At 43.1% G+C, this 14705-nt stretch overlaps 1 protein-coding gene across 12 annotated transcripts in view; it reads right to left on the bottom strand.

The window, feature by feature from the left end:
- Positions 1-14705, bottom strand: part of ARMC9 (armadillo repeat containing 9) — a 197925-nt gene that overhangs the window by 91484 nt on the left and 91736 nt on the right. For all 12 annotated transcript variants that reach the window (XM_019022755.4, XM_063695276.1, XM_055379749.2 and 9 more), the window contains 2 exons: positions 13395-13485; positions 8575-8630 (listed from right to left, as the gene is read on the bottom strand). In XM_019022755.4, coding sequence (XP_018878300.1) covers positions 8575-8630; positions 13395-13485 — 147 coding nt within the window. The remainder of the gene's footprint in view (positions 1-8574; positions 8631-13394; positions 13486-14705) is intronic.

Here is a 14705-nt window from a genome sequence, read left to right as displayed (position 1 = left end):
TAAACTTTCAAGAAAAAATGAGAATTTTGAGAAACCTATATCTGCCATTGTGAGCTCAATAGCTTCCCAATACCTAAAGGCTTTTCTGATGCTATTGGTGTTGATAATACACAATTTCTGATGTTATATAATAAAATGTATCAACATTTGGGGCTGGGTACAGTGGCTCACACCTGTAATCCCAGCACTTTGGGAGGACAAGGTGGGCAGATCACCTGAGGTCAGGAGTTCAAGATCAGCCTGGCCAACATAGTGAAGCCCTGTCTCTACTAAAAATACAAAAAATTAGCCAGGTGTGGTGGCACATGCCTGTAACCCCAGCTACTTGGGAGGCTGAGGCAAAAGAATCACTTGAACCCAGGAGGCGGAGGTTGCAGCGGGCCGAGAGATTGTACCATTGCACTCCAGCCTGGGCGATAGAGTGAGACTTCGTCTCAAACAAACAAACAAAAAATTTGGAAAAACTGTAAAACTTGGTAAGCCAATATTTTCCAAATGATCAATGAATTATAATACAAAATCCTGCATGGGTAAAAGAGCTGTTGAAAATATGAAACAGGCAGGATGCCAGTAGAAATTGGGAAGTACGAAAAGCAATATGATAATAATAATAATTATTATTATTATTGAGATGCAGTCTCTGTTGCCAGGCTGGAGTGCAGTGGCGCTATCTCGGCTCACTGCAACCTCTGCCTCCTGGGCTCAAGCAATTCTCCTGCCTTTGTCTCCAGAGTAGCTGGGACTACAGGCATGCGCCACCACACCCAGCTAACTTTTGTATTTTCAGTAGAGATGGGGTTTCACCATGTTGGACAGGATGGTCTTGATCTCTTGACCTGGTGATCCATCCACCTTGGCCTCCCAAAGTGCTGGGATTACAGGCGTGAGCCACCACGCCTGGCCATAATTATTTTTTTGAGACTGAGTCTCGCTCTGTTGCCCAGTCTGGAGTGCAGTGGTGCAATCTCGGCTCAGTGCAACCTCCACCTCCCAGGTTCAAGCAATTCTCATGCCTCAGCCTCTGAGTAGCTAGGATTACAAGCGTGCACCATCACACCCGGCTAATTTTTGTATTTTAGTAGAAATGGGGTTTCATCATGTTGGCCAGGCTGGTCTTGAACTCCTGGCCTCAGGTGATCCACCGGCCTTGGCCTCCCAAAATGCTGGGATTACAGGCATGAGCCACCGCACCTGGTCTGAAAGTCAATATAAATAAATACACCATATCAATAGTATGAAAGGGAAAAAATCAAAGAATGATCATCTCATATGACGAAGAAAAAGCATTTAACAAAACCCAACACTCAGCAAACTAGGAACAGAGGGAAACTTTCTTAATCTTATAATGAGATCTATGAAAAAATCCCAGCTAACATTGTACTAGATGGAGAAGGACTGAAAACGTTCACTGTAAGATCAGGAACAAGCAAAAGATGCCTGCTCTCTCCACTTCTATTTGGCATTGTACTAGAGGCTCTAGCCAGCGCAATCAGGCAAGGCAAGAAAATAAAGGATAGCTAGATTGAAAAGGAAGTAAAATGATCTCTATTCACAGATGACACAATCTTGTTATACAGAAAATCCTAAGGAATCCAAAACAAAACAAAACAAAACAAAACAAAACAAAACAACCCAAACAAACCCAAAACCCACAACAAACAAAAAACTCTTTGAGCTAATAAATTCAGTAAGGTTGTAGGATACAAGTTCAATATTCTAAAATCAATTGTATTTCTATACATTAGCACATCTGATTGTTAGGGAACAATCAGAAAATCAAATTAACAAAATGCAAAATAGATCAATAGATTTTAATTAACAAGATAAAAATGATTATTTACTTATTTATTTATTTTTTTGAGACGGAGTCTCGCTCCGTCACCCAGGCTGGAGTGCAGTGGTGTGATCTTGGCTCACTGCAATCTCCGCATCCCGGGTTCAAGCGATTCTCCCACCTCAGCCTCCAGAGTAGCTGAGATTACAGGCGCACACCACGACGCCCAGCTAATTTTTTGTATTTTTGGTAGAGACAGGGTTTCACCACGTTGGCCAGGCTGGTCTCAAAACTCCTGACCTCAGGTGATCTGCCCACCTGGGGCTCCGAAAGTGCTGAGATTACAGGCGTGAGCCACTGCACCCAGCTAATAAAAATGATATTTAAAATTGGTTTCTAATTCCACATTGCAACTAACTTTTAATAAACTATTACCTGTCTGGTTTTAAAGTAATATTGAGCAAAAATATCTATCTGAAAAGGCTTTGAAAATACTTCACCCCTTTCCAAGTACACCGGTGTGTGAGGCTAGATTTTCTTTACGTCCTTCAATCAAAACAACATATGACAACAGATACAGCCCAGATCAAATTGTGTTTTTCTGATCCAGACATTAAAGAGATTGGCAAAAAAAAAAAAAAAAAAAAACCCACAATGCTACACTTTTTAATAAAATTTTGTTTTGAAAAATAATTCTTTTTCATAAGAATATCTTATTTATATTAATGTAATGGATTTATTATTGCCATTTTAAGTTATTTAATATTTTAATATTTAACATTTTATCATATTTAAGTTCTCATTTAAAACATTTTGATAGACAAAATACTCATTAACTCTTCAGAATCTTCAGTAATTTTTAAGAATGTAAATGGCTCCTGAAACCAAAAATTGGAGAATGGTTACTTCAAACCTTATATAAACATATATGTTTTTCTTTCCTATATATAACATATTTAATAACTAAAACTTAAATGAAAAAATTAAAATCTTAAAAGAAAACCTAGGAGACTACATGTAAAATGTAGGGTTAGGGAAGACCTTAACCAGGACAGGAAACCCAGGAGCTATAAAATAAAAGCCAATATATTTAACTTTTTTTTTTTGAGATGGAGTCTTGCTCTGCCCAGGCTGGAGTGCAGTGGCATGATGTTGGATCACTGCAACCTCCACCTCCCGGGTTCAAATGATTCTTGCGCCTCAGACTACCGAGTAGCTTGGATTACAGGTGTGCACCACCACGCCCAGCTGATTTTTGTATTTTTAGTAGAGACAGGGTTTCACCATGTTGGCCACGGTGGTTTTGAACTCCTGGCCTCAGGTGATGTGCCTGTTTTGGCCTCTCAAATTGCTGGGATTCAGGCGTGAGCCACCACATCCCGCCTCAATCTTTAACTTAAAAAAAGTTTTAAAAAAGATTTGTGGCAAAAGAGATTAGAAAAAATATATCTTTAAAACATTTGTAATGATGGTGAAAAGGGTTTGGAAAGAAGCACAACTGAAAAAAACAGAAAGGATATGAAATTGGAAATGTACAATGTAGCAAATCCAAATCCAGATTAGCAAAAACATTAAAAAAAAATAGAGTAACAGCACCTATTGCTAGTGGAGATGGAGGGAAGAGGCTCCTTCATGTTCTCCTAGTGAAATCTGAAATATTAACAGCCTTTGAAGAGCAATCTGGAAAAATCTATTATTAAAAAAATACTTTTTCATCCAGCAGCAAAAGCCCATATAAATAAAAGCCCTGGTAAATAAGGATATTTTTACAAAGATTTTACTACAGCATTGTTTGAAATAGCAAAAAATCTAGAAAATTATACATTCATAGCATTAAAAAGTATCAACTTGCTACACTGCCTAATTCAGAAGGACTTTCAAGAAACATTAACAAGAGAAAAAGGCAACATGGTGTAGAAGTATGTGTATCTCTATCTCTATGTTATCTCATTTTGAAAAACAAATACTGACAAAAGTATATATGGATCTGTGTGTAGTACATACCTCCGTGTACTCTGTGTGTGCATCTTTTAAGTATGAAAGCACATGCACACACTAGATCACTAACATGGGTTTCTTGGGGGGGGTTAATGTGAATGCAGTGGAGAGGCAAAGGATAAAGCTTATGCTTGTGCTGTCTCCCCTAGAGGATGCCACCCCTGCTGGCCATACCCTTCCCTTCCTCAACTCATCTCACTTCCTCTTTACCCCACGCCAGCCATCTCCCAGTATTCCTGGAGTACTTGGAATTTCTGTGGCACTTCCTGTGTCTATCACCTTTATGAATCTGTGATCACATATTTATTTTCTGTTACTTGCTATTTTGCATTCATGTATGTCTCACAAGAAGGTAATATAGACCACAGAGTCAGACAACCTGGATTTGAATCCCAGCCCCATCAGTTACTTATTAGCTGTGTGAACTTGGCAAGTGACCTATTTTCTCTCTGTCTCCTCATCTGTGAAATGTGAATAAAAATAGCACCTACCACAGGGCTGCTAAGAAGAGGAGATGACTGAACACCCATAAGGCACCTAGAACAGTGCCTGGCACCCGGCACTGCCAGCAGGTGGGAGCTGCTGTTGTCAGAATCACTGTGATCTTCCCTATCTAGGCTGGAAACTCTTGGAGGTATTTTAAACCACAGATACTCTTTTAGATTTCTTTTGCATCCCTTCCCCATTAGTTCCTACAATAGTGTTATTTCGAGGCCCTCAAATATTTGTTGAGTAAATATATGAGCAACTCTTAGATTTGAGCACTTTGTATAGAAGGAAATTGCTGAGCATACGATTGGCACTTACATGGCAACCAGCAAGTAAATGTCCACGGCTGACCTCACCTGGCACTTAAACCTATTTTGTCAAGAGGCGAGAATATTTGTCTTAAAATCACTCTTCTAGAATAGCACAGGAAGGTCTTGCATTTCTACTTAAGGAAGCCATACAAGGAAACTGGCTGTGATATATAGTAAGGAAACCCGAGTCACTGGGGGTGAGAACAATGAAACCAGGCTCCTAAGCTTAGTGATTTGCCACCAGCCCTTTTGTAACATATTACGTCTATTTCATATAAAATAAATGCATCAGGTAACACATTTCTCCGAAGTGCTAAATGAGATGCATTTGAATCCTTAAATAACAGCTGTCATTGTCCATTCCCTGGGGTGTATTGTCCAAGCTGATCTAATGATGGTTTTGTTTCTCTGGAGGTTTAAATGGGTCTGGGGCTTTGTGGGCCAAGAAAGTATAAGTGGTTTAGAAAACAATGAAAACACCCATCTTTTCGATGCCATCCTGTAGACTCTTCCGGCCTTGAATGTTCAAGCTCTCCCTCTCGGCTGGAGCTATTCCATCAGCATTTTAACATGCTCAGGTTTCTCTCATCTTAAAACAAACAAAAATGCCCCCTTCAGCCACTATTGCTCTTCTGTGCACAGCCAGATTGGGCGAGGAGCAGCATACACTTCTTAAGCCATTTTCTCACTTCCCACCTGGCCCTCAATCCATTCATTTCGCTTTTGCTCCATCAACCCACAAAAATGCACAGCAACTGACTTCCACGCCACTAAACCCCGTGTCCTATTCTCACTTCTCTCTCTTGAGGAGCCTCAGGGCCTCTCTGCATTTTTCACCCAAACTTCCTTATTCCTATTCCCCCCTTGCAGTTTATAATGTCAGCAAAGAGGGCGTACATGTCCACACCTTTCCACTACATAGGCACATACATAATCCATAGCCCTGTGTGTTTATACATTTGCTTTTTCCGAAATTATTGGTCAAATTACTTTATGATTTCCTTTTTCTATTTGACATTATATCCTAGACAGTCTATAAATCAGAAGATGCATTTCCAGCTCTACCTTTATTTTTTTTTAAATTTTAGTGTATAAATGTATGTATATTCAGACATAACTTTGTTAGGTTAGCACATTAGATCAAGTCATTATAAATTACAGAGAAAAACGAGACTTTGCATCAGGGGTTCTCTTGAGAGTTTCCAGTGAAGCAGGGATAGCAGTGGTGGAAGTTGTGAGTGCACAGATTTCAGCTCAATGTGATTTAGAGTGAGCATAATTTACCCTGGTCTCAGGCCCCATCCCACTACAGCCCCCCACTTTTTTTGAGATGGGGTCTTGCTTTGTTGCCTAGGCTGGAGTGCACTGGCAGGTTCTTAGCTCACTGCAGCCTCCGCCTCCCAGGTTCAGGCGATTCTCGTGCCTCAGCTTCCCTAGTAGCTGGGATTACAGGCGCACGCCACCATGAACCAGCTAATTTTTGTATTTTTAGTAGAGATGGGGTTTCACCATGTGGGCCAGGCTGGTCTCAAGTGATCCGCCCACCTCGGCCTCCCAAAGTGTTGAGATTGCAGGTGTGAGCCACCGTGCCTGGCCCCATTAGAACCATTTTATCTTTAGAGTCGCTAAGCAGCTAACTGAAAACAGTGGTTTCATTTTTCTGTGTTTTGGGTCTAAATATTAAATGAAAGAACATTTACACTGCTAAGCAAGATAAGGTATGACTCCAACACCTTGCAAATAATTTTGCTGTCTCCTTCAGAGCTGTCACCTTGGGAAGTCATAACCACATTCCAACAACAGTGCTACTTCTAGAAGGATTCTTAGAAATTTTCTTTAGCCTAAGATCTGTCACTCTCTTTTTTCCCTCCAACTTTGAAAGACAGTTATAAACGTAATGCTAGCCTCCGGTGAAAGCTGAGTAAAATCCAGGCAAGACCGGCTGTGCCCGGACTGCCCTGGCTGGCACCAGTGATGCGCAGTGAGGCTTACCTGGGAGAAGAAGCCCCCATCTGCTGCCCGGGGTTCATCACAGAGTCCCATTTGGCCCAAATGACAGATCTTTTCCTTATAATTTTCCAACTAAACCTCTTCTAGAAATCTTCTGAAAATTCTAGTTATCACAAGTATTTTCAAACATCAACCTCTTAAAAGAGTAGCAGAAGTCCAGAAAATTATAAGACTTCTGTATTTGTTCATTTACAGTAGACAACTGCTTTCAGAATGAAATCTCCAGAAATTGAGTTCTCATCATTAACTAGAACAGTTGAACAAAATGAATTTTCCCTTATAAGATAAAGACAGGATTTATAGCAAAAACAAAGCAAAACGAAAAACCAAAGCAAACAGAAAAACCCAAAGGGATGATACAAGAAGGGAAGAAAACAGATCTCGAGACGAACTTTTGGACACAATGAAAAAAGTTGTTAAAAACCAATAATTAAATATTAATTTACACTATCATTTAGAATGATATTGAAGGGCCAGGCACAAAGGTGGTGACTCATTATAATCAAGAGAAGGCTGCCCAAGTCCGGGAACTGCCTAGGGGCTGGCAAACAATGGCCAACGAGTCAGGTGCCTGCTTTCCTATGCTCGCCAGCTAAGAATGGTTTTTGTGTTTTTAAGTATTTGAAAAAATATTTAATGACATGCAAAAATTGTATGAAATTCAAATTTTTAGCGTCCATAAATAGTTTTACAGGAACACAGCCACGTTCAGCCACTTATGTACTGCTGACAGCCACCGTGTTACAATGGCAGAATTGAGTGGTTGGAACAGAGACTGTGTGGCCTGCAAGCCCTAAAATAGTTCCTATCTTTTCCTTTACACAAAGTGTCTGCCGACTCCTGTTCTAAACCCAATTTTACCACCATCAACTCTCTGTGTGAGCTCAAGCTGGTGTTTTTCCCTCTGCCTCCACCTTTGTAAACAAAGGGGCCTGGAGAAGATGATAGGGGCCAGGACCCCTATCTGGAGGTCAAGCTCTGCACTGCTGGACAAGGCAGGAAGAGCCAGCAGGAGCACGTACCCGCTGATGCCACCTGCAGCCTGTGAAGAAAACGGCAGCCACAGAGGCCGCCTGCTGAGGAAGCATCTCCCAGCAGATCTTAGCACATCTCTGGCAGGGGCTCTTAAATACCTCTTTCCCAACTGATGCCATCAGTGATCAAAAACCTGGCTTTTACACATTTTACAAGCTGATAGGCCACGACTCCAAAAAAAAAAAGCATCCTCTGACATCCACTTTTTCAGTGAATGCTCCCCCCAAAATAGATGAAAATGTTCCAGCATTCACTGCAGGAGTAACTGCTCCCTGCAAATGAAGGCAGGCAAATCAAGGATGACCAGAGGGGACAACAGGTCTTTTCTTCCTAGGTGTCTGAAGGAAAACCATGTAAAATCTTGTCATCTGAAAATCCGACTACAGTCCCTGAGTCACCATTCTTTACATCATTTCAGAGACTCGCATACATTAACTTCTAAACCTTCCTGCTCTAAAACACCAGGCAAATAGATTTTTCACAGCTGAGGAAACACAAGTCAAAAGAATGCAAATAACAGAGAAAACTGGTCAGTTCCGTTAGCTCTGAACTAAACCCAGCACCCTTACGCCAGAGACTCTCGCCAGGCGCCTACACGCCCAGCACTCCCACCGGTGAGGAGACAAGCCGAGGCTCGTGCCCCTTCAGAGCAAAAGCTCACACAGAAGAATGGTCATTGTTCAGCTTCCCATGAAACTCGAATGACATGCAATGCTGCGTCTCTGCTGTGAACCCAATGAGTGTGGGAGTCTTCAAACATGGCCGCTGGGCTCTCCACATGAGACCCCAAGTGAGACCCGAACCACCACCCAGCTGAGCTTTAGCCAACCCTCAGAATTGTGAGAAATAGTGTAGCAGGAATGAAAAATCTCCATTTCTGGACTAACTTGTCAAGGCAGGAAAGAGAGAATAGTTTGGTATGGGTTTTCTATGTGGTGTCAAGAACCTCCAACTTACTTCATCATCTTCATCTTCATCATCATCAGATTCAAGAACACCATCTGGTAGCTCTTCTATAAAGAAAAAAAGAATCAGTGAATAATGGATAAACAGTGGGAGCCTTGGTCCACAGCATCTGTCAGCCTCTGCAGAGACATAAACACCTTAATGAGAATGAGGTTACATCAAAGTCATCATGCTCCTAACCATCCTAATCACAACCATTTCAGTCACTGTCTGAGATCATCCTAAGCAATTTTAAATAGTAAATCTCTCCATTTTTACCAGAACATGATTATAGTAGCATGGGGAAAATTAAAAGCCAGCATATAATTTTAGGGGAATTTAGGGGAAAGAAAGTAAATATTTATTTCAAGGCATCATGCTAGATTCTGCCATACCCGTTATTTCACTTAATCCTTACAAATATTTTGTTGACTATTATCCCCCATTTTACAGAGAGGCACAGAGAGGAAAGAGAGACTTCTTGGTCTCACTTCCAGTAAGTGGCAGACAGCTGAGATTCAAGCCGAGTCTATCTCTAAACTCCATGATTTTTCCACGGGCGGTATGGGTGGTGGTCATGGCAGGTAGGGTTCCTGAAGGCTCTGTGGTTCATTGCTAGGTCTTTTTAAGAATTTACAAAAGAGCAGTAAGTTGGTAGCACAAAGGAGTTACAGAAAGAAAGAGCCCCGGCTTCCTCCTCTGTAGAATGGGGGTTGTACCAGCCACTTCTCAGGGTTGTCGGGAGGACCTCACAATACACCACAAGGGAAGCGCCCCGCTTAGGGCCAGGTACGAAGCAGGCACTGCAGAGGTGTTGGTACTTTCTCCTCCACGAAGTCTTCCCTGATCCCCTTGCTCAGCAGCCATCTCTTCCTCCCCGAACACACTCAGCGTTTTATCTAGAACTCCTGACAGTTCACGCCACTTCTGGAAGATTGCTGCTTACTAATGAATGAATGCTTACTGACTTGTCTCTCACCCACTGCACTGAACTGTGAGTCCCTGGGGACAGAGCAGCTGACTTACTCCTCCCTCTATCCCTACTACATCTTTCTTATTATCACTTGTTTCTTGAACAAATGACATGAAGGTAAAGAAAGCCTGAAAGAAGAAAGGAAGTCAAATGGGAAGTAGGAGAAAAGAAGGAACTAAAGCCACACTTGAGGAGAGCACCCAGCTTGTAAAGTGGCAGGCAGGGTGCACCCACATTTGATCAAACACCAAACCATTCCCAGGAGGGAAGATGTAGAAACCCATGTTCTCAACCCAACGCTCATTCTAAAGGGAAGGACTCCACTGACTTCACTGGACCGAGGCCAGTGGGACACCAAAGTGTCCCCCTGCTCACTGAGGCTTGCATGCCCCACGGGTCGCAGCATTGTCGTGGAATGCCATTTAGTCTAGAAAGCTACTGTGCAGGCATGAAGATGTGATGCCACTCTGCTTTCTGGCTGAAGTTTAATGACTAACTTCCCTATCCACCAACAGCATACACCATTCCACCTTCAGGAAGTGCTGCTGTACTCATCAGCTATAAACCGCTCATTTTCGAATACAGAAATGCCTTTTTTAAGACTCTTGGCTATTTTGTAAGGCCACAGACAGCCCAGCCACGCTTCTCTTTCTCTGCCTCCTCCTGCCCAGCTCCCCTTCTCCTGACCCCATAACCTCAAGGCCTGCTGGCTTAGACTCATCCCACTACCCAGAATAATCCTGTCCTGAGAAGTGAAGTGCCTTGTAGACCTCAGCTCCTCTCTGGGATGACTGTCTCCCATCTTGTTCCCTGAGTTGGTCCACACTCCACGAGGTGCCCGCACTCCGATATCTAACGCACGTGGGGCTAGAATAGCCAGTATCATTCCTTTCCCGGGGGCTCTGCCTTGCTCCTGCCCAGTGACCTGGCTGGTGCCTCTGTTGTCTCTCTGGTGCTGGTTCCCCTCCCTGAGGGCTGGCATTGTGGTCCAGGCCCAAGCCAGGGGACAAATCTCCCTGCTGTTGCTGTTGGCAGCTCACCCGGCGTTGTCAATGTCACCAGCTGGAATTTTCCTTTAGGCTTTGCCAGAATAGTTCTTCCCCACCTGTGGGGTTAGGTCACTAAAATATACTTGAATTTTAATACTTGAAGACCTTAAAACTTTACTGGAAAAACTGTGCTAGAAGACTGTGATTGGACTTGGACGTGTGAAAACCCACAGAGATGTTTTCAAGTTTACTGAAATAGAACAAGGAAACCAATAATCTAAATAAAGATGGTGGCAATGCCATTTCACACATCTTAAGAACTGGTACACTAGCAACAATTTGTACTGTGCTATTAATTTCCACTTGAAGACAGGATGGAGGCTCTCCTCCTGGGTTTCACTTTGATTTGATGCTGGTGATGGATGTCCCGAGGTACTTGTGTGTCTGGTCTTCCATCTGAATGTTCAATCACTGTAAAATTTTGTTTCAAAGTGGCGGGCTCCTGCCGCTGTCCTATGGATACAGAATAACTTAGGTGCTTGAGATAGAAAGATAAATACTTTAGGCCCTCTTTATTTAAACAGTAACTTACTGAACTAAGTAGGTATTTCCCAAGCCTTCCAGAACGCCCAGGGTTAGAAAGTTTAGCTCTGCCCAACACAATTTCTTCCAGAGACATCCTTTACAAAAGTGTAAATTGTCCCCTTACCCCACTCTAGCAGGCTGGTCCGAGGGCCAGGCTTATAAAAGAGAAAAAGATGTTTCTTGGGCCAGAGAGTAAAGGGGGCCTGCATCCTGCTTCTTGGCTGCCAGGAAGGAGGGAAGACAAGGAGACAGATGTATCTCAGTGGACTAAAACACACAGGTGGCCTTGAAGAAGATTCTCAGCCTGAATGCAGAAAACTCCTGGCCTGGGAGGGCTGGGCACAGCTGATGACTATGGCGCGGATGTGCAACAATCCTCCGCCCCCACACCGTGGCCTACCCAGAGAAGACAGGAGAGCAACCTCAGGCAGCACTGAGGTTCAGGTCTTATTTTTATTTTTTTCAATATGCCAGAATGAGGGTTGAGAGTCAGAAATGAAGTTACTGCAAAAAACAAAGTTCTAATTTTTGCCCACCTGAATTTGGGATGAATTATAGCTGTTCCATACAACCCAAAGAAGAGATATTCAAGGCAAATGGGCACCCAGCCTAAAAAGCACAAAGGTTTCAAAGCTCCCTGGCTGCTCTCCTCAGCTGCCTCCTTTTGATCGGGAGCCCCTTGGACACCCTCGTTTCTGCGACCCAGGCAGTGAGGCTCTGCCCTTGGCTGCACATGAGACCCCCACTGGGAGCTTGAAATCCCCTCTCTGAGAGGTTCTGATTTAATTTGTGTGGGGTACAGTCTTAAAGATTTAAACATCTCCCCAGGTGACTGCCCTGTACAGTCAGACTGTGAACCCTGAGCTAGAAGAAAGGCCACCTGGGGGCTTCTGGCCTTGGCCAAGCAGCTCTCTTGAGACTCACTCTTCACTTTCTGCTCATGTGCAGAAGGGATTCACGCATGTGACTTGCAGGGATGTGGACTGCTGGGTGTCAGGGAAGGGCATGGAGAGAGACTCGGTGACAAACCTGGCCCCAGATTCCAGCAGTGCTTGGTACCTCTGGCAGGTGAATGATGTCAGGAGTCCACAGAAACAGCTGAAGAGCTTTCCCTACCACCTCTGCCCCATCCCAGGCTTCCTGGCCTTCCTCTCTCCTGCTTACTATGGGATGTGGATTGTTATGGTAATGGAGGCGGCTGGATAGAAAGAGGACCACATTGCCTCCTTCCACACTGCAGTTGGCAACATCAGTTTTTCTGCAGTGAATGAATAAAAGTGGGAAAATGATGAAGTTTCTTACAGTGGCATTTGCTTTCATTATCTGACCCCAGGACCCTGGGGAAGCCACCTTAATAGGGGGGCAGGATTTAGGAGGGGAAAGGGAGAGGCCACATAAAGAGAACTTACAAGGTTAGGGGAGGGTTTCTGTAATTGCTTTTAAGTTCTTTTTGTTGACTATATGCCTAGAGTAGATAAGAGATTGTTAATCTTTGGACAATCTGGCCTTGACTACCTGGCGGAACTTTCTTTTTTTTTTTTTTTTTTTTGAGAAGGAGTTTCGCTCTGTCACCCAGGCTGGAGTGCAATGGCGCAATCTTGGCTCACTACAACCTCCGCCTCCCAGGTTCAAGGGATTCTCCTGCCTCAGCCTCCTGAGTAGCTGGGACTACAGGCATGAGCCACCACGCCTGGCTAATTTTGCATTTTTAGTAGAGACGGGGTTTCACCATGTTGGTAAGGCTGGTCTCGAACTCCTGACCTCAAGTGATCTGCCTGCCTCGGCCTCTCAAAGTGCTGGGATTACAGGTGTGAGCCACTGCGCTCAGCCTACCTGGCTGAACTTTTGTCTATGGGTTCACTTGGGTCTCCCCACCTTCCTAAAGGCCTCTTTTTTTTTTTTTTTTTTTTTTTTGAGATGGAGTCTCGCTCTGTCACCTAGGCTGGAGTGCAGTGGTGCAATCTCGGCTCACTGCAACTTCTGCCTCCTGGGTTCAAGTGATTCTCCTGTCTCAGCCTCCTGAGTAGCTGGGACTACAGGCCAAGCCACCACACCTGGCTAATTTTTGTATTTTTAGTAGAGACAGGGTTTCACCATATTGGCCAGGCTGGTCTCGAACTCCTGACCTTGTGATCCACCCACCTCGGCCTCCCAAAGTGCCGGGATTATAAGCACGAACCACCGTGCCCGGCTTCCTAAAGGCCTCTTGAATGAAACGCCATGTGTCTTTCTGGCAAATGTGAATAATTCAAAAGATAGATCAAAGATTCTTGCATCAAACTGACCGGAATTTAGCTGCTTGATGATGAATTCTACCTGGCGGATCATTTCAGCATTGCCTTCTTTGATGAAGCAGCCTAGGATGTCTTCCATTCCCTAGAAGCATTGGCGAAAGTAATAGTTAACATTTCAGTGTCTGGGGGGAAACTACTTTTCAATGAGGTCATCTCATCTAATCCAAAAAATAATGTTTTGGGGAGAGGAAGAGGATACCTTGGGTGGGGGACGGAGAAGAGGAGACAGATATGTTTAAGAGATAGATACAAAAATTCAACTCTCCCAGCAGGGCAGGGCCAAGGCAGTCATTGGTTGGTAACTATCTCTTTGGCAAGACAAACCTGGCCAGGTGTCCAACTGGTCCCACAAGGGCAGAAGGAAAAATCCTTGGCTTATACTAAACATTCATTTTATCCTTTTCATAATTCATAGTGAAATAATTTTCTTTTTATTGACTCTCTGGCTGAATTATAACACATTTAGCCAAAAAAAAAAAACAAAAAAACTATTGTAAAATTTTACTGCACAATATTGCCTTAAGTTTTGGCAATATGTTGGTCTGGGAGCTGGTTTTTTTTTTTCCTGTGTTTTCCCTAAATTTATAAACTGTCTTCTGGATTTTAGGGCCAAATACGATCATTGAGAAGTGAAACCATATGCTTAGAGAAGTAAATGAATAGAACCTCTCTTTAAACAGATTTCATTCCTTTCCTATTAAAAGAATTATAAAGTCACTACACTATACATTGTTTATTATAATACCCTGATGCCAGAATTTTCAATATTGGGTATAAGAATTCCAGGGAAAAGTAGGAATAAGATACTGACTTAAGCACATTGTCTAATTCCCCTCCCTCCTCTTCCCTGGCAGGATTTGAATGAGTCCATACAGCTTGAGCTGATGAGGCCTCTAACCACTGTGAGGGGAAAGTGCTTCTAATAATGATCTCAAAACAGAGGAAGTGGAGTCCAGAAGTACTGCCAGAGAAACAGATCTAGTGGCATGTGAGCCCCTGATCAAACTGTGCCTGAACATTTTCCTGGACTTTTCAGTTACATGAGCCAACAAGTTCTCTTTTTATGTAGGCTAGTTTGGAATCAATAGCTCTAACTGAATTAAAGAAATGCCAAGTGCAGCTTTGAACATGCTGAGTTCTTATCATCCAAAACAGAGCACTACCTTCTAGAAAAGTTAAATCAGTATTGTAATTGCAATTAGCTCCCCCATGAATTTAATGTGTGACCTCACTCAAATTACTCAACTTCATCTAGCCTGTTTCTTCAACTATAAATATGAGGATAACAATTTGAGTTGACTT

This window comes from Gorilla gorilla, chromosome 11 (assembly GCF_029281585.2).
Source record: "Gorilla gorilla gorilla isolate KB3781 chromosome 11, NHGRI_mGorGor1-v2.1_pri, whole genome shotgun sequence".
NCBI classification, from domain to species: Eukaryota; Metazoa; Chordata; class Mammalia; order Primates; family Hominidae; genus Gorilla; species Gorilla gorilla.
Note: the sequence above shows the minus strand (reverse complement) of the source record. Positions and strands in the feature narration are given on the sequence as shown.